This window comes from Lonchura striata, chromosome 2 (genome assembly GCF_046129695.1).
Source record: "Lonchura striata isolate bLonStr1 chromosome 2, bLonStr1.mat, whole genome shotgun sequence".
Classification (NCBI taxonomy): Eukaryota; Metazoa; Chordata; class Aves; order Passeriformes; family Estrildidae; genus Lonchura; species Lonchura striata.
This window is the reverse complement of record NC_134604.1, coordinates 31,380,890-31,401,898: the sequence shown is the minus strand read 5'-3', so window position 1 is coordinate 31,401,898 and position 21,009 is coordinate 31,380,890. Positions and strand designations below refer to the sequence as shown.

The 21,009-nt window shown below is 41.4% G+C and overlaps 1 protein-coding gene across 1 annotated transcript; it reads right to left on the bottom strand.

Annotated features, from left to right (window-relative positions):
- Positions 1 to 9: 9 nt before the first annotated feature.
- LOC110472351 (DNA dC->dU-editing enzyme APOBEC-3F) lies at positions 10 to 20,538 on the bottom strand. The gene is made up of 12 exons (XM_077790445.1): positions 20,406 to 20,538; positions 16,526 to 16,926; positions 15,877 to 15,992; positions 15,398 to 15,529; positions 11,949 to 11,966; positions 10,934 to 10,987; positions 6,546 to 6,686; positions 5,158 to 5,170; positions 5,026 to 5,053; positions 4,268 to 4,656; positions 2,985 to 3,103; positions 10 to 36 (listed from the first exon to the last, which is right to left on the bottom strand). Exons 1-12 carry the CDS (start codon positions 20,426 to 20,428, stop codon positions 10 to 12), a joined length of 1,461 nt encoding a protein of 486 aa, XP_077646571.1. The 5' UTR covers positions 20,429 to 20,538.
- Between the last annotated feature and the right edge of the window lie 471 nt (positions 20,539 to 21,009).

Here is a 21,009-nt window from a genome sequence, read left to right as displayed (position 1 = left end):
TGTTAGCATTCAGTTCGCCAGAAGTGGAGGAAGCCCCTAGGAGGAAGAAAAAAAAGGTTAAAAATAAGATACCAAAAGCTTAAGCTGTCTCTTCAGCATGATAGAGAATTTGAAAATAAAGCATCTGTTCCAGGAGATCACTCTGATCCTCCTTCAGTGTGTTAAATAATCTCCCTTGAGATACATTTTTCCAGACAACAGAGTAGCACTTCATAATTTACTGTGCCATGTACGCCAGAAGTGTCAGATCATTTAGAAACAGGAACATTTAAAAGGTGGCAACTTGCATAGCTGAATGCAGGGGAAAGGGAGTTGGATCCTGTGGAAAGACAGATTTTTGAGGGCATTAGAGAGGCCCCCCCAGAGGTTTCTAGAACCACACCAAGTTTGCAGCATGGCTAACTCCAAGACTGGATCTGACAGCTCAGAGGAAAGTTCTCAGTGTCTCCCAGGATGGAGGTAACAGCCTCTCCAGGTTCCAGCACAGCACCATTGTCAGGGGGGACTTTTTCCTTCTATCCTGTTGGAATTTCCCTCATTGCAGCATGTGTGTGTTACCTTGTTTTCTCTCTGTGCATCGAGGAGAGTTTGGCTGTGTCTTTATTGCTTTTATGTAGTGGAAAACTGCAGTTTTGCACTAAGATCCACTTAGACACCTTCTCTATAGGTCAAGGAAAGCCTGTTCACTCAGCCTCTCCTGGAAGGGCAAGTGCCCCCATCCCCTGCCCTTTGCAGGGGGACTCCACCAAATCCCCTCTGGTTCCTCAATGTTTTTCTTCTGCCCGGGAGGCCAGGGCTTGATGTATGTGAAAAATGCATATTCTATGACTGGCTTTTTGCAAATGTTACAATGAAAATTATATGTGTAATGTTAGAAAGTTATGCTGTATTAATTATCTTAAGTAATGTGTTAAATATAGTTTTAGGTTACAACATAATGTTGAAATAGAAACTCTGCAATGTAGGATTTTTTTTACTAGCTCCAGCAAGAGATGAGATAATCAAGAAACTCTTCACACAGAGATGACAGTGACTTGGGGCCCATAAAGAGTTACAACCTCCTTATCAGAAAAGATAAACATTCTTCCACCTTTTCTCCATCTTTATGTGATCACCAGGATTAAGGGGAAGTTGACAAAAACCAGAAAAGTTCTAAATTTGCAAGGAATTTATGCATCATGTATGAGATATATGAATATGCAACAGGCTATTGCTTTTAAGGTTATTCCTTTGCTCACAAGACATGCTTTTTGTGACTTAGTGTCCAAGAGTATCTGGACATCTGTAATTCTTTGCTTTTTATTGTCTTGTAATTGTCCTAACTCTAAACTTTATTACTCTAATTGTATTACTATCTTTATAACCATTTTTTTATTATTAAACTTTTAAATTTTTAAAAACCAAGTGATTGGCGTTTTTCACAATGCAACAGTGTGTATGTGTATTTCTCTGGAGCACTCACTCACCTCATTACACCTCTGCATAATTAGTACAACAGGGCAGGGTGTTCAAAAGGGCTGCGCACAGACATTCCCATTCCTGCTGTGGAGGGCTGGTAGTTAGTCAGAGCTACTGATGATGGGCCCTGTTCACCTTATTTGAGGGGTGGCTTGTGTTTAGCTGTGACAGCAGAGCAGTTGAGCAAGTGCCTGATTTCCAGCAGGCTTCCCAGCCAGCAGGACTCTGCAGAAACCATCAAGGTTGCCTGGCTGGGACAGGCAATTTGTTATCTGGCTCTTTAAAACCAAGACCTGAAGGGCAGATTCCCCTTGTGCTGCTGTACTGTACAGGAACCGTGCTGAGTCAGCACGGCTTGTCAGCGCTCCCGAGCATTTCACTGACAGCTCTGCTCAGCTCCTGGCAGGCATCACACCATGCACCTGATCGTGCGTAAGCTGCTGAATTATTTAATCATCTCGGGCATTAGGAGACTCAGAAAGGCTGAAAGCCAAGGGGAAAATGTCTCCTGAACCATTGCATTGCATGAAGTGCTTTGTTAGATCAGCTGATTGACTGGACATTACTACTGACTGTGTATATCCTGTCATCTGAATGTCTTACTCAGACAAGAAATGGAAAGGTCAGGTGTTGAGGTACTGAAAGTCCTATGTAATGTTTGGAGTGGATGGAGCTGAAATGAAGTGTAATGTGTACCTTTTCCTCAGCCAGAAATAAATCAAGGCAATCACAGCATCATTCAAACAGGTTATGTTTGTGTCTGTGGCTCTAAATTCCTGTCTGTACCACTTTGTGTCTGTCACTCTAAGTTCCTGCTAGCGGTTTTGTTCATCCCTTCCTCCACCTCCTGCCATCCATTCTGCACAGAGGGATCAGTTCAAGCAAGAACTGGCTTGCCCCACAAAGGGTGGCTGAGCCCCACAGTTTACTCCAGTCCTGGTCTTCTCTCCTGTTCAGTAGAACACTTTCTCTTTCTGAGTAGGATATCAGGCTGTACAAATAACTTCTGCAGTTGTATGGATTGCAAGAAAAATGGAAAGCAGATCTTGGTCATATTATACTCTAACATGTAAACTCTGATCCTGAAGGTAAATCCACCCATCTGGGCTTTTGAACTTGCTCAGAACTTAACTGAAATCCATGGCTCTGCCTTGAGGCAAAAAGAGAATATTTGAATCATAATTACAGAGCTGAAGGAGCTTTTGGGGTCAAATAGATCCCATAAGCTTCGAGCTAATGAACTGGTAGCTGATTCATGCAAAGGGTTGAAATAATTTCCTTAGTTAAAATCTGAGAGTACTGCTAAATCTCTTCTCTGCTCCTGGCCACAGAGGCACAATGTAGCAGCATAGTTCTCTGGCAATCTCTTGCCTGCTTGGCTCTCTGCTTATGCAGCTTCAAGACCATGCTTATTTTTCCTACCATCATTTCTGCTAACACTATTTCTGGGATCATTCAAATCTCCTTTTCCTTGGATTTTTTGCATTTATTTTTGCTCTAGGTGTTTTCTTCAGGTGTCTACTTACCAAAAATATACGAAAGAGTTCTGTGCAATTAAGAAGGAAGTATACAGTGACGTTCTGGGGACAATAATCATCTTCTCCAGCTTGGTATGCAACAAAATTTCTCCAGCAGTACCTGTAATCTAAGAAGAGAGACACCCAATCACTCTTGATGAAAGGATGCCCAATTCTTTCTTCATTAACATGTCAGTGAGTCATTTGTTTCTCAGTAAGAATAAAGTAAAGTATGAAAATACTCATACAAGGGGTACACAAATATCTACACAAATAAGTTAGTGGAAAGGGGAACCAAAACTCTACAGAGTATCAATATGTCTAAAAATGAATTGACAGAGAGAGAAATTGATCATTGTGGTGGCTTGGGCAACCTTTATCACAAATAGCATGCTCTGGCTTAAAGCCAAGAGAGAAGGAGTCAGCAAGTGCCAGGAGTGAAAAGGGAAGTGGGACATGCAGTCAGAGTTGGTCAGGTTTTCCTTTTGGCAGCCTTGTGCTTGAAAACACAGCTTTGGTAAGACAAGTTGCTTCAATCATTAATCTGTCTGACTTATCCCAATGATCAGGGAAAACTTGGAGTGAGCACTCTAACATTTAACAGTTTCATATTGACTTTAGTGTTGACAGTATGGCCAGAGCTTCTGTCAGTGCTCTGGTACTATAATCCCAGAGGTAGTGCCCCCAATACAAGCAATGTCCTTTAAGATTACATTTGATCTGGTGGGTTTCATAATTCCACACTCCAGTGGTAAGTATCCACACAGGTGCTTGAGGTTCATCTCTTCAAATATACATTCCTCACATTCCTTTTTGTGAGCTGCTTGTCTGTTTTTACAGCCAAGCATCACCAGGCAAGCAAGATACACACACAAAAAGGCAAGACACGTGCAAGACACATCTTCTGTGATGCATCATCTGAAAGTGTCCTTTAGACAAGTTTCCTTCTTTTCTCCAGCTAGCAAGGGAAACCAGTTACTTGATGCAGCTGGCAAGCTGATCTACATGTGTATTCTAGGAGGGACAGGTTCTGTCTTGCCCAGGATTTTACACTGCATATAACGGAGGTGCAGATAGCTAGAGAAACGTCCAACCCTCCATGTTCAGATTTGGCAAGAGGAAATGACCATGCTGGTCCTGCTGCTGTACAGGATTGGGGAAGAAATAAGGCAGAAGAGAGTGACATTTTTGCACTCGCTAGTCCTCCCGAAAGCCAGTCATCTCCTGTGTTACAAACTAAGAGTGCACATAGAACTTTCAATCCACACTTAGGCAAAGAGCAGCTGGGTTACCTTCAAGATTCATGATACGGATGGTGACTCCATTCATTTTCAGGTTGCGGAGGCCTTGTCGGTTGCGGATATCATGGTGCCTAAACAGCTTGGCTGCATATATTACCAAGGTCACATTAGGGTGCGACCTCAGGAAATCCAGAATCCTTCTGGAGCACTTTCCACAGGGACTAGTTGAAAGGAACCAGGTGATGGAGCAAGGAGTTTGTGGCCTGTCATTGAAATGATTTTCCAGGAAGTTGACTTCAGCATGTTGTTCGTGGTTGTTCAAGCACCAGTTCCTCCAGATGGAACCTCTTCTCCACCTGATTTCATACAGCAGGTACACCACCCGTCCATTTTGTCTGGGCCAATAATTCCTTTGGAAGTCTCTTGGCTGTATCTTCCACCTGAAGAAGAGTACCAGCAGTACTGTGATCCCAGCACTTCTGTGATCCCAGCACATCAATGATGTTGGACTCCCACTCCCAGCTTTTCCCATCAGAAATGAGCAGCTTGAAGAATGCTGTGATTTAGCGATCTAAAATTGGAATTTGATGAAAACTTCAGAACACCCCCAGCACCTCCTTGAGAACTGTTGGGTGAGTAAGCAACCTCATCGCATCGCCACTCAGAGATCAGCACCAGTCAAAGCAGTAAGGCAACTGGAAAAGGAAGATTGAGGAAAGGGATAGTAAGAATAAAACAAGGCACAAGGCTGTCTCTGGAAATTGCCAAGTAGCTCAGGCAGCAGTGAGTGACAGAGCTACATCTCTTACCCTTGGGTGTTCTCTCTGGGTGAGGGACCTGTGTAGAAAAGATTCGTGAATCACTGACGATAGCAGGTCAGAAAACAAAATTTCCTCTCCCCTTTCTGTCCAGACCCCTTTCAGTTCTATACACTCCCTTACAAATCTCTTTTCTCTAAAAGAGGTCAATAAGTAATCACTGCACAGCAGGATAGGCACTCTGGGATGCTGGACATGTGGATTCCTACCTGGAGGTTGAACTTGATGGTTGTTTAAAATATTTTGTACACGAATCCTTGCTCAGTTTAGCACATTATCATTGATTGTGTGAACACTCAAGTTTAAATTCCCTGATTTCAGCAGTGCTGCATCTGCTTTTCCCTGACTAATCAAAGAGCAGAATCAAATGTCTTATCCCTTTAAAACTTCCAAACCATTTCTATGAGACAGGCAAAGCTTGAGCCATTTTCTCATTGATACTCATAATCTCGGCAATCTAGACAAAGCCATTTCCACAACCAACTTTCCATCTTTACTTAATATGTAACTTTCTAAAACACTAAAAAAAAAAAAAAAAATCAGGAAAAAAATGCTGGTATAGAAAAGAGGGTAACAGATACCCTCCTTTACAGGGTGGCAAAACAGACCTGCCTGATTATACACATTTTATCTTCCAGGGTGGCAAGCAACTTCGACCCCATGACTTATTCATCCCTTCCCGGCTGAGGGTCTAGAGGAAAACAATTGAAGTGATCAAGGCTACCTATTTATTTAAATAAATAAGTGGTGGTAAAAATCCACCAATAGGAAACTTAAGGATCTAGGAACCATCATTTTATTTGGTAATTTTTTTAAAGTGTATATAAAATTAAAATAATTATTTTCATTTTTCTTTTTTGTTTTATGAATTATACATAATATAATAAAGATTTCTCTTAAAATTTATTTAGAATTAAGATACTAAAGGCCTTTTTCTTCAGCTTAGGTCTTGCAGATGAGAAATTCTGAATTATACAGAGTAAAATTATGTTTTAATATGAAAAAAAATAGCTTTCCACATCAACAGAGACAAGATCAACTGCTTGCACGGACTTATTGCTCTGATTCTTTAGGAATATTGTAGTTATTTACCACAATGAAAATAAAATAGATGAATACATAAGCTAACTAAATTGCTCCATTTTCAAATGCCTTTGATATACCTTTTCTCAATAAAAGTTCTTTTGGATTTTGAATTCTTCCTGCCATACCAAGGTTAACAAAATTATATTAATATTTTGAAGCTGGACCCAAAACTCAAGATACAGTAATGTATTCAAAGACATAAAACACAAATCCACATCTGACTCCTCTGTATTCTCATGCCAACAAAACACATTTGTGTCTACACTCCAGTCCTTTAGATACAACTATAGTAAATATCTTGATTATGGAGAAATAGGCCTGCCTTTCACATAAATGTACTTACCTCTGACACTGACAGCAGCCATGGGTATTTCTGGACTTGTTTGTTGATTCCTGGGAGACTGGTGTGCCTTTATAAGTCTTACCTTAGTTTCAGTTTCTGTTCCTGAATCATAATAATGATCTTTGGGCCTTATTAATGCTGCTGATTCGCTGAGTATTTCCTTATGGTGACTTTCTTCACAGTTACTTGCACTATCCCGCTGGCTGAAGCTGAAAGCAAGCCCCTGACAGCAAAGAACTGCAAAAGGGGGTGATCCCGCTCAGAAATGGATCTGGCCTTGAGCACAAGGTTACCTTCCAGAAGATGGGATTGACAGGTGAGCCACTTCTTGCAGTGCAGACAAAAATTACATTTCTTTTTAAACTCTGGCTCCAGAACAGAAAAGCAAATCTTCTCTAGTCACCCCAATGCGACAAGAGAGAAAAGCACCCACACAAATGGCACCAAGCCACATAGCTGAGGCATGGCATGTCACTTTTCTGACACCCAGATGCCACGAGGAAGTTGAACGGAGCCCAGTGGAAAGAGGTAAACAGAAAACATCATGTGCAAAACCTGTGAGTCTGTGGAACTCCAGCAGGTGATGGTGGTTACTGCCATTTCCCTTCATGGGACTTCTCCTGTGGAGTTCCAAGGACCACTCACACCCCCCTTGCACCTGAGTCCTCCCGTAATCAAGGAAGACACTCAATGTGTGTGGCCACTGAGCTGTGGTCACTGACTGGGCAGCCACCCTCAGGTTGACTCTAAGCAAACTTCCCACCCTCCAGGAGAGTTTGGCAGTGGACACCCTGTTGTGAGGGAACATCCAGATATTTTTGAAATATCACAACTGAGAAGATCTCTGTACTCATGTGGACAGGAGAGCAAGATCTGAGCCATCTGTGGAGTATCTGCAGAAGCTAATGGTCATGATATCAGTTCACTAATGCAAATAGAACAGGCATTTTCCAGGGCCCTGAGAAATTTGCTCAGCATTATGAACTGGGCATTACTTTACTGTGATCAGTTCTGTAATTCTCACAAGATGCAGCAAAAGAATATTTCCCATTTAATCTGAAAAATTACTGAAACAATGCTGGTTTCTAGTGAGAAGCTTTTCTCTGACACACCCAAAACTGGCTTGCAGAGGAAAGGGGTTACAAAAGAATTCTTCACATGGCTTAGGTAGAATCAGTCTCTGTCACTGTTTTTTCTGGTTTTGTGACACAATTCTTTTTGGCCTGATGCATGATGTAGAAACTGACTTCCTTGGTGCCAAGCCGGATGTGGGATTTTAAAGCTAAGGGAGTGATTTATTTGTATTCTCTGCAGAAAGCTTTCAAATATTCTATTGTCAAAAAGTATTCCGTTTTCTGCCAGGGCAGGAAAAAACCCAGAAGTGTATATGAATGGTGAAGTTCAGAGGGAGTAGGGATTCAGGCAGGATTCTCTGTCAAGGAGAAGACTGGCTGTGGCAGGTCATCAGGCAGTGCCAACACAGAGTCTGCCCTCGGGGCCTCTTCTGCTGCAAGGTCACTACTCACTTCTCAACACAGAATTGTTCCCTGGTGGTTGCATTATTTCCTACCATAGAAGAGTGAAGGGGAGCAACTCAAACACTCAAGATATTGTTGAAATAAAAACATGATTGGCTAATATGGTTTTGAGTTCGTGGGCGTGATTCTCAGTGAGAGGAGGAATGCTTTGGTGCTGTAGCACTCCCTTTACTGCCCTATCCTTACAGTACATATTTATAAATAAGCAGGTGTGAATTAGGCTTAGAGATTATTAGTCTGATCTGCAAGGAATGTCTTCACTAGCAGCAGTAGTTCCTGACAGAAAACCAGCAACGTGCCACAGAAAGTGGAGAAAGAAAAATGTCCAAGCAATGAATCAAGGAATCAGCAATGCAACATTTTCAGGTGTCTCCAGGAAGCCGAATGTGCTGTATGAGATGGTGGAAAGCCAAAATGAAAAAAAAAAAAAAATCTCAAATATTGCTCTGTTAGCCTAATGTGAGAAGACAAATACCTTCCAAATTCAGTAGTTGCTTTAACCCTAATAAAATCAGGAAGTCAAGTGAATTTTCATACTTCTAGAAGAACTTGCACATTCTGTTTGTGGGGACCAGGCTTCAGTGAGTCAAGAGGAGGATGATGACCTTCAGAAAGATCATACAACTAGGTGGGAAACTTGTTCTTCAGTTTTTATGAGCAACCAGTAGTAATCCAGTATCCCTTTAAATTGTTACATGCCTGTAGCAAGGGTTATCTATATAGGTGGAGTATTGTATTACTCATACAACTGTGGTAAAATTTTTTATTCTACTTCTCATGCAGTTAATTATGTCCCCTTACAGATGCTGCTTATGGTCATGTAAGAAATAAATGTGAAAGTGGTTTGTGATGTTGAGCTGTTGGTAACATCTGAATATATCTCAACCACTCCAGCAAAAGGATTTTTTTTTTCTTAATAACCACCGCACTCATATGTATGCCTCATGAACCTGAATGCATTTTGGAGGGACATACATAGCAAAGGGTACATAGAATGGTGGAGAGACACTTACTCATGTCTCCTTTAAGCACCAGGTTCCTTAGACCTTCATGAGAATATTCCCTTTGGTGGTTGTAGATTCATGCTGTGTACATATGACAAGATTCACCAGGGAAAATAATCTAAAAGCACCACAATTTCTTCAGAACATTTTACAAAGGGCCTTCAGGATGCACACTGAGTGACAGAGAGGTGGACAGAGCATCAGGGAGCTAGGTCCCTTCAGATGTCTCCCAGGAAAGAGACTGCAGCAAAACAGGTCTGCAGCATGACTATTTCAGAGGTGTTGTCTGCTGATGTACCACTCCCTTTTCTCAAGCATCTTTTAGCTTATCTGACACTCCCAACCCAAGGAATGCATCTGGTAACAAATGGGGACTGAGACAGAGTTCTAGAAATGGAAATATGTGGATGAAATTAGGGAAGATGGCCAGGTTAAAGGAGAAAGAGGAGCACAGAAGAAAAGTTAAACCAGACATCAAAGAAGATAAAAAGGGACAAGGTTTGAATCAGCTAAGATCCTAGTCTGCAGATCTCTGAAGATTTTATAGGTACTGAGCTTTTTATTCTCTGGCTGGATAATCTATTGGAAAGAGGTGAGAACCATAGTCTGGAAGCAGAGAGAAAGGTTAAATTTAGATGTGACAAAAGCCTGGGTTTTATGCTACAGAGGCTTAAGTCTCAGCCTCCACTAACAGGCTGCCTCCTGGACTTAATTTGAATGGTAAATCCTGTGTTAGTTCAAGTGTTCTGCTGCTGACACATGTGACAGTAAAAGGAAAATCCACTGTGTGTTTACTTGGATTTAATGGAGTTTTCTCAGTAGGTATGTATATTTTTTTCTGGAAAGAAAAACCACACAGAGCCTTTTGAGATTTATTCTGTGACCTCCATATTTAAAAAAGGCCAAAATGTGTTTAAGTATGAACGTCTACATATGCAGTCACACTCATGAAGATATTTATGGGTATGTGTATGCACAATAATGCAATAACGCATATAAAAACAAGCTTGTAGATACACAAATACTCCTCCTTGTTCGCATATTACTTTGCAACTCTGATAATCACACTCACCCATGACTCTTTTATCTCTCCCAATACCTTTGCTTTCATTTCCTCTGCAGTCTGCACAGCATCACCGTGCTTTACCGAGACTTGCTCAGCTTCCCGTATGTGGAAACCGAAACACAAGAGATTAAGATAACTGGTGGCACCCTGCCACTACTGGGTGAGTTTTACAAGGCTGACTCTGAACAGTGAAGTGGAATGGCAGCCAGCCACAAGGATGTGCAGGCAGGGCTCTGATCCAGGCAGAGTGAAAAATAATTGGCTAGGGGAAAGGATTTATCTGCGTGTTTACTTCAGTAGCAAAACATCCTGATATCCTTGTAATATAATTCTTTCACATTAACTGGTGAGGTTGTAGAAATCAAATAATTTCCCAGCTCATTAAAGACACTTCATGAGGAGTCAGTGTGGAAAGAAAAAGCTGCAAGTGAACATATCTGTATTTTGGAATGTTTTCCTACTCTAAGCAGTCCTACAGTCTTCTCACACTACTTTGAGTCACAGAAGTTCTGTATATTTATCTTTGTGATTTTGCTTCAGTTCTGTGTCTTTGTTTCAATGTACACACTTTGTCAAAGCATGAAACAGAACAATAAGTACCCCAAACCCTTTGGGGATTGGTGTCCATGTCCTGCTTGAGAGCCTGAGTCAGTCATTACACAACCTGCAGAGCTTTAAATATGAGAGGGACCACATAACCAGGTAGGCTTCACTTGAGAGAAAGCAATGATTTTCTATAGGTTGTACCAAGGAGAGTGTTCAGAGCAGCTCTAGGAACTTGCAGCTCTGAGATTTTCTTTTCCAGCTACTCAGGGATTGCTCAATGACAACAATATATGGCTAAACTCTCTCCAAAATTCACCTGGAAAATGTAGTTGTCATGGGAGACAAAGCCTCCATCAAAAGCAGAAAACATCTACCAGGACCAGGCATTACAACCATTAGGCACCATCAAGGATGGAGTTAATTTTCTTCACTGCAGTCCATACTAAACATATCAGTTCCTGGGCCTTCTGTGGGTGTGTGTCAGTGGAAACCACAAGTGAGGGCAGTCAAGATAACCAATTTTTTTCTTCTTCTTTTTAGTCCTCAGGGCCACAAGAGGCACAGGCTATAATAATTCTTTTGTTTCTTTTGTTATTTTTTTATTGTGAAAACAATCTGTGGTTCTTCCTTGCTCGTGACCTTGGAATGTCACAAGCTTGCTTTGGACAAAAGCTGGTTGTGATGCAAACAGGCTGAGCATGGCAAGACAAGTTCAACAGGACAGTGTAAACACAAGGAAAATGAATCTTGGCATGGAGAGGGCATCAACAACCACCCCCAAAGCTGCTGGGGAGGTTTTATTGTGATATCCTTTGTTTGGCAGCCTGTGCCAACAATTAGTTAGATTGGAGACTGAAAGGGAAACACTTGGTACAGTTTATAAATTTTGTTCAGCAGTTTCACATCATCTGTGTTTCTCTTTCCCACCCCCCCATAACAACTTTTGTGATCACTTTTATCTGCCTCTTTAAAAACATCTTAAAAGCATAAGGGGTCTCCATCTTGTGGCCTAGTTCCAGGATGGACTTGCAAATAAAAATAATTACTTAGTTCTTTTAGCTATCTGAGAGGAGATGCTGAAATACAATGACCATGGGTACTGTAATTATCATTCCACAGTCACACCTCTTGGTGGATGGAAGATTTGCTTCTGTTCAGCAGAGCATCTGTGGACTTTTGAAGCTGAGTTTTAAACAAGTGCTGCTGCTGGTTAAATGCTAGAGCTCCCACTGAAACAGTGGAAAATCCTCTAGGTTAGCACAGTCTTTCTAATGCAGACTAGTGTTTCAGTGATTAATGATGACATTATTACAGCAAGAACTGACACTTACCGTGATTAGTTGATCAGTCTAAAACAGAGACAAGATTCTGGAATTTTCTGCTCCAGTAAACTGTGGATGCACATGGCAGGACAGGGTGAAACTAGTCCATATATGGACACTAAAGGTGAGATGCAGGGTTCCCAAATGCAGTCATTGTGGGTATTGAGGCAGTGGGACAGATAATGACAAACCACAGCTGGCCAGAACTGTCTGCTCTCTGTAGAAAACAACCCCTGTCACTGCTAGATACAGTGCCTGGACTGTGCTTCTGACCTGCTGGGGCCTTTTCTGTAGTTTTAAGTTCACTTCTGTTCATCTTAAATCATGAGGTGGGAAACAAGGCTATCAGAGAAGACAGCAAGTCTCCAGAGCTGCTCCTTTTGGCATCCTGCCCATCTCTGGCCAGATGATGGGCCCTGGGAGCCCAGGACCCCAGTGCTGGAAGACCAAGCTGAGGGGATGACAAACCCCGAGTCAGCTTGGAGCTGGTCCAAGAGCGGCTGCCCGCAATGGATGTGCACAAATCTGTGGGGCCTGGCAGGGTTCATCCCAAGGCTCTGAAGGAGCTGACCACCATCAATGCAGGACCTTGAGTTGTTTTTCAGTGGTCTTGGGAGTCTGGAAAGGTTCCAGGTGAAGTGGAAGATGAGTGTTGTTCCAACGTTTCAAGAATGGTAAGAAGGAAGACCCTGGTAATTACAGGCCTGCTGGTCTCACTTCAGTGCCTGGTAAAGTTATGTGGGTTATTCTGAGAGACAATTATCTGGTCCTGAGAGGCATGTCCTGGACTACCAACTCTGAGGTAGCCAAAATTTGGCCTTGGGCTAAATTAAGACAAAACACCACCAAGTAATCAACTAGAAAGTTTTATTTATAGGCTGCAGCAATTACAACCATATTATCAGTTCAACAGCCTGTACCAGCAACAATTTAAAGGTTTCTGAACAGCCTGCAGATTAAACCTTTCTGAACAACATGTGGCAGCAGAGATCTCTGGGCAGCCTGTGGCAGTAGCGAGTTAAAATTTTAAGCAGAGGGAGAAAGGAAGAAGGAAAGATAGAAAAATAGAGGTAGTACAAAACAGACCTAGCCTTGTCCAGATTCTAAATACAGAAAGGTGACTACATGTTTCACCAAAGAAAGGATACATGTGCCATATTGCTAACAGCACTTTGTTAGTGGGGCTCAAGGCCCATTGTTGAGGCCTCAGTACTTCTCCTTCAGGATGAAATGTCCAGCACACAGCGAGATGAGGCCATGGGGCTCTGGGGGAGCAGCTGGCTGATGGCTCAAAAGTGACAGCAAATGAGTTTACATCAGACTAGTGACTGCCACCACTAGGGTTCTATGGGGCTCATTTTCACAGCCAGGGATCTTAAACGTTCTTATAAATCATCTCTATGGGAGAATCAAATGTAGGAACCAAAACTAAGTAATCCTGCCAATGATATTAAATTATATTAAACTAGGAGGATCTTTGGATTCCCTTGAGGGTAAAGAGGCCCTGCAGAGAGATCTGGATACTGAAGAGCTGAGCAGACACCAATTGTATGAAATATTACAAGAGCAAGTGCTGGATTCTCCACCTGGGACCAGGTAATCCTGCAATTTATGTAATCCTGAAAGCACTGATCAGTGATAGGACTGGTGTAAATGGAATGAAGCTGCTTTAGTGGATGTTCAGCCTGGACATTAGGAAAAGGTTCTTCACTCTGATGTCAGAAACAAAGCCCACTCCTCTAACATTTTTAAGAGATTCAATAAATGATAATAGGAGATAATCATAAAGCAAAACTTACAGCATACACTGGGTGCATGGCCACAGCCAGGCACACACACCTCTTCTATCTGCAGTCTTTTATAGCGTTACAGTTGTATTACTTACTCGTGATTCTGCAGATTTATTTTGGGCTGGTTGACTACAATCTTCCTTCAGATTTTTGCAGCATTTGCACAATTCAATAGTTGCAGACATTGGCAGTCTAGGGTGGTCTTCTGATGCCATTTTAAGCTTGGTACTCTTCCTTCATGGTCTTCTGCTCTTCACTTATGCTATCTTTTATATACATTTTGCAATAATAATCATATCTTAAAATACACCTTTCACAAGCCCACTTACATCTGGCAAAAGCCTTATTTCTCCTTTTACATTGCCCACAAGCAATTACAAATTTTACCACACTTAAAAGCAATTTGAGACTTACACTAATTATCTAAAAACAATTGCTATTTTGTAATTCAACCAAACAAATTATAGTGAAAGTCAACTACTACATAACTGTTTATAACATGGATGATGATTTTAGTCATGTTTAGTTTTAGATAGTCATGCGAGGAGGACTGCATGATCTTTTGGATCCCTTTCAACTTGAGATATTCTGTGATTCTTTGATTCTACAAATGAAGACCCTGAAATGGAAATAGAAGTATGACATTTAGATCCTCCAATTGCACTTTGAACCTGCTGTGATTTGAAACACAGCAGAAGCAGTCTGTTAGTTGTAGTAGCCCAATATGTTACTTTTCCACATATGCCATACAAAATGGATTTCCCAAAAAATCAATGCCCCATATAGCTGTAGATTTCTTTCACTTTCGTTCGCTAAAAATAGAATTTGTCAGAATATTCTAATAAATTGAAATCAAAATGCTGAAGCACTTATATTAGTTTTGCTAGAATTTTTTAAAATACAGTCCTTCCCAGCCAAGGAGGTGGACATATTCATCCATGCCAAGTGTCTTGTCTCCAGGGCCACAAGCTTTCAGCAGTGTTGTTGAACACACCTTTCTCTCTCCTGCCTTTCAGGAGGTCTGGCACAAAACAAAAGCAAAGGCTGAATTTTCCCAGGGCACAGACATTCTGTTTTGAACAGCTTTTCTCATCTCACAGCAACTATACCCTTCCAACCAGTCACAGAAGTTACTGAATGGAACTTGAAAGGGTCTTTAAAGAAGTATGCAGGAGCCCAGTAACTAGGTGTCAGGTGTGTCAGACCACTGCAGACATTGAGAGAAAGGGGCTGAGTAGCCCCATTTAGCAAACTGAAACCCATGCTCAGATCCAGGTTAAAAAGGAATCTGGTGGAGGGTTTCTGAGATGAGACTTGAGTTCCAGGTAAAAATCAAGGAATTTCCCACCCTGGAACCCAAAGGAGAAAAACTACACTCATAGCTCTTCCTTCATAATATTGATGCCTTTTTCAAACTAAAAATGAAACCTGGGGTAATTTTAGTGTAGGAGGTAATATAAAAATGCATTTTTATTTGGAGGCCTCCAGGGGCATTTATGGAGAATGTCCACAAAACTCCCCCCACACGAGTTGAATATAGTTTTGATTTATTTTAGGAAATTAGCATCACTGATGAAAAGCCCCAATTAGGAGGACAAGTGATAATGCAACTCCTCCCCACCGCCCCCTCCCAGGTCAAGTTCCTTCTCTGGAGCCCTCCCCTGGTACTAGCTGTATTTGTTTATGAAAATGTGTCTCAAAGACCTTGTTCTCAACCTTGGTTCCCAGGAAGAACCAAGATAGGATATAGGCCTTGTACCCCTGGGGCTTGGAGCTCTGGAATTTGTTTTGTCTTCCTTCCTGGGAAAGGGCATAGAAAAGTACTGAGAAAACTAGCTAGAATACAATAATAGGTTACAGAGCTCCAAATATATAGACAAGGAATACAGAGAACATTTAAAGAAAAGAAGGCAAAAACCAGTATGGCATCAATATAATGGAAAAATATCCACAGTGCTTCTCTTCCAGTGAGCCAGGACAGTTCCCATGATTTTTAGTGCATTACTTTTCTCAAAAGCCTGCTGCAGTACTCTTTAAAGTCCAGCTAGAGCTACATGTGAACAAGGGTTTCTTTCCTGCTCTTTACAGCTCAGTTGCCCCAGACTGCAAATAGTTTCATGTGATGCCCTCTATCTCTCAGAGTGTACCTGAAGGATATCTTCCAGCTGTGAGCAATTCCTCCTTATTGCTGATTCAAAGTTCTCGGGTGAGAAACGATAGTAGACACCTGGTTGTATAAAGGTCTCCCAACAGTCATTATAGTCTGGAGAAATAAAGGCAAGATAATTAACTTGAGTTTATTCAGATACGAGAGAAGCTCAGGGAACAAGACTTCTTAAGCTCTTCCTTGTGTCATATCACAGAGACAGCTTGGCCATGGTCAGCTGATGGATGCTGTCCACTCCGTATTTGGAACCAATTTACTCTGGGCAATTTTTTCCCCTCCCTTAAGTACAGAGGAGTTCTTCAGCCAGCCTTATCCCAGCAACTACATTTAGGACAAGGGAGAAGGACCATATCCCCCATTCACTCAGGAGTGATGTAAGGATGGTATCTCTAAACAAAGGAGAATTTTCATACAGATCTGGATGCTGAGGGTCCTGTCCCTCTTCTCCCACACTACTTAAACATCTCTTTTTGAGATGTGACTCTCATTCGCTGCATGGTGATGACTGTGCCCCCAAAGAAGCTGAGTAGACACAGGGCACCATAGAAGCAAGCCCATACCCAATTCACCCATGCAGAGGGTTCACCAGCTCACCCCTGCCCAGTCCCACAAAGCATGGGAAACCTTACCGTCGGCATCCATGATTTCAATGCTTACTCCTGGAGAGTTGGCAAGCTCCATCAGGCCTCTGCGGTTGCTTGCACGGTCTGCGTAGTAGAGCCGTGCTATGCGTATGTTTATGTTCACATTGGGCTGCTCCTCCAGGAAATCCTGTATTATATCGCAGCACTCCCCACAGGGGCTCCAGGACAGGTACCAGGTCATGTCACAGATATTGTAGCTTCTTGGCTCAAAGATTTCCTCCAGGAAGTACTTTTCCGCATGGCAATCTTTACTATCATCATTTCTGAGCCAGTGTTGCCAAGACTTGTGACTCCCACGCCACTGCAGCTCGCAGAGTAGGTATGTCTCGCGTGGATAATTGCGGGGATCAAAGTGTTTTCTTAATGCCCTCTTAGATATATACATGCTGAAACAGAAGAGAAAATTCAAGGAATCACTGGTTACAACTTTGTTTTCGGTAGTATTCCAGTAAAAAGGGGGAAGGTGGAGGAAATCAGAGAACTGAGAAGAGCAAAGCATGAGACAGCAACAAAAGGAAAATGGAGAGACAGGCACCAGGCAGGGTCAAGGAACTAAAGGAACCAACTGCTGAACTGTTAATCCTCCCCTCATCTACAGCTGCATGAAAAACTTTCACCACCTCCCCCTTCCCTATGCCTGTCCTCTTCCCCAGCAGTGGGAGTATCTCTAAAAACTCTATATTTTTTGTGTGTCAGACATTTTAACAAAGCTCCCATGTAGCTCTTTTCAATATAAGGAACTGTTGTGATTTTTGTAAAAACTAATACAAAAAAATAAAATAAGAAAATAAATGCACTGATACACTATGAAGCTGAATATTTTTCCTTACTGGATTCTCTTGCTGTTTGTACTTTCATAACGATTAGAACAGTCAGCACCACCCTACATGAGAGAAGAGGAAAGAAGTGCTTTATGCAAAAGATGCCACTCCCGGGATGGATATTTTCTGATTTCAGAAAGGACCTCTAAATATTGTCAGTTAAGGACCTCTACAAAGACTGCCAGTATTACTTTTATACTCAGTAATTATCCATTATACATAAATAATGAAGTCTTCAGAGGCACTATGTAGCCTCTGTACAATTGCCTAATATAGAGATTTATATGAGAATGCACTTCAGATATATGTTTTTCCACATTAGAATAATAGAGAGTAAATCTAGTAGACAACTGATCAGATTCTGAAGAGAGAAACCATAAGCCTTTAAATTGTTTTACAGACTAGTAATTATTAGTAACAAAAACCAACAAATAAACAAAAACCCAAATCAAACCAACAAACAAAAAACACAACAAAAAAGTTGCAAAACCGCCCAGTCTGAACTAGGGATGAATGAAATGTTGCAGAAAAAGTAACTGTCACGTATTCTTTATCTGCAGGACTTATCACCTCATTTATCTGAGTCAGTCAGAAGGCTTTGTCTTCTTACCCTGTCTTCTTCCTCATCCCAGCCTCCTTCACATTAAAATATTTATGCACACAGACCAGTTTATAAACCACGTGGTGTGTCTCTCTTTATCTTCTCCATGTAAACTCCATTTATATCAACCAAAGAAACCACACATGCAGATTTATTTATCAGACTTTCTACTGAATTTATGTAAATGTAATAATAAATGTAAATGTCACCAAATGTTTAATTATGGCACAGGAATTACTATTTTATTATTATGCATAATTCCTTTAGTAGGTTGTTTAAAAAAACACAAAGACAAAATTGAAGCACAGACTCAAAGCTTATGCTTCCTCATTTGAGGTGTTAAGAGATGCACTTTTTCTATTTGTATTATGTTGTTTGGAAGTTAATGTCTATTAGCTTAAATTTCTATAAAACTCAATTTTAGGGAACATATATATATAATATAGCTATATCATATGTTCACAATAAATATATAAAATATGCGACTACTTGAAGTTGACCAAGGAAAATTCATTAAACTCCCAATATTCAATCCAAGTCAGTTAATCTAATTTTTACAGAAGATACCTTTAAAGTTTTGGATAGCAATGTGACAAGAGATTACAGAGATCTGATTCGTTCAAAAGGTACCTGTAGATGTTCCCATCAGATTATAACACACAAGTTAAAACTTCCAAGTCTTTCTTAAACAGGTCTTAAGCACCCTCTTCCCTATGTTTTGGCCATAAAAAATTGCACTCTGGACAAGCTATTGCAACGGGTGTCCTGTGTTCACGGACATAAAGCTATTTCTTTAGAACAATCTTGAAATACACTAATCTTCAAGATGCAGACACCTTAGGGATGTGTTGAACCAAGTGAAATTTACGGTGTAATCAACTTAGTAAAACATTACCAAAAGTCTGTATTTTTATTAATAATAGTTACAGCTGTTACTTGCTATTCTTAAATAGTAGATTAATGAAAATTTAAACAACACTACCAGAATGACAAATGAGAAATTTTAAAACCATTATAACACATTCACATGCTATAGAATATATACGGAAAGGCAGCATTCATTTTTCTCCCCAAGTCAGACAAGAGAATACTTAAATTGTGAGCTTACAGATACATTGCCAAAATTCATGCAGTCACCTCAACTCTTTTTAAAATTTTTTGTAGTTATGACCAAGTGTCCTTCCTATTCAGCGTTGTTATGCATGGTAGACACATAGAGGCTAACTCAAAAAAAATCGATCACATAGCAGCTATTGATACAAATATGAGACAAAATTCATACTCAGCAAATAATTAAAGATATAAAGAAGAAAACATTATTATTTTTCTTTCTAAATCAGGTTCGTCAGTCTCATAGAGGTGAATTTGTAATGCTTTCAGAATTTGAGAGCTGCAGAGAAACGCACTGTAAAGTATGACTAATAATTCGAAAGGTGGATTGTACCCCAAAATGTTTAGGGGAATTAGGGCAGAAAACAGCAGAGGGATGACAGCCAACGGAGCTATCTCCTAGGCTTTATTTTCTTTTTTATTAATATGCATCTGCTACGTGCATTAAATGTGCACTAAGCCTTGAAGATGTATTGACTGGCAACAAAATACATTTTAAAATGTGTTATTTATGCATTTCCTATTGTATGGTCCCACTACCCGTAACTTGAACAGGAACGCAATGAGATTATTTTTAAATGTACTAATTTTCACAAAAACCAGCTCCTAATATGAATATCTCTTTTACTAAAACTGCGTAATAAGCTGCACCATCATAGATATTTAATAATTTTCCTTCCTTCCTCTAACACTTTTTATTAGAAACTATTTAAAACTCTGCTCATTGCAAGATAATAATAACAATAATGACAATGTCTAAAAACACATGAGCATAAATTTGTCAAAACTCCTTTAACCCACTATTTTTTGTCCCTTGCTAATGCTCTACGCAACCGAGGCGCTTCTTTACTAAACTTCGCATTAAAACTTCCGCCTCCCTGGAACAGCAAATGGTCTGAGACACTTTATTTTGGGTGATAACAGCTGTCTCAAGACCTCTGTTATATATAGGGCAGAGGCATTTTCAGTTTCTGCTGCAGCCCAGCATCCGCCTCAGCCCTTCCCCAGCGCCCGCCGCCTTCCCTGCGCTGTTGTCAGTACCTGTCACCGCTCAGTGGTTTATGGCTCTCGGGACGGCTTCTAAACCACCGGGAGCTTCCCCGACAGGCTCAGAGCCCAGCGCAGCGCCTCGCCCACCGCGGCTACCCCGGGGACAAAGTCCCGTCCCGCTGAGAGCGCTGCCCGAGCCCTCCCCCGGGGCCGCGAAGCGAGCGACGCCCTCGGGTCCCAGCAGCAGCAACAACTCCGAGCTGAAGCTGGACTGCTTTTTTTTTTCTTTTCTTTTCTTTTCTTTTCTTTTTATTTCTTTTGCTTTGTCAGCGATTTCTTTTACCCTCTCATCTTTCTCCTGTACATGGCTTCTCCTTGCCCGGTGGACTCCGCTGGCGCTGTCCTCCGCTCTGTCCCTGCCGCAGACGCGCGCCCAAACACAAAGCGCACCCCCGAGCTCCGCTGGCACGCGCAGATGAAAGAGGAAACAGGAAAACTTTGCCTGACCACATCTGGTGCCTCTAAATGACGTATCCAAACATGCCTGCCCCCAGCAGTGTTCTCTCCTCCTTTCCTCACACCTTATCTGAGCTGCAGCGGGGCCTGATGAGTTTCCAGTTTAAAAACATAATAAGCGAACCATCTCTTTGAAGCCTGCTTCTAAGTTTCAAAGGGATGATAAGGCTTCCTTGGCAGAAAAAGGTGATTTGCTCTTCTGCGTAGGACACCCCTCCTCCCAGGGTCGCAGCTGCTCTGTGGGGCGTACAGACCTTCCCTGAAACACCTGAAGCTCAGCTCAGTGCAAAGCATGGTGGTTCTGCCTCGTGTGTTGCCAGATCTTTCCATGCTGTCACAACTTTGTCAAAGATGAAGTGCTGTTAGAAATGAGATGCCTGACTCAGCCAATATATCAAGCGGCAATTCAATTTATTAATTAATATGGTAAC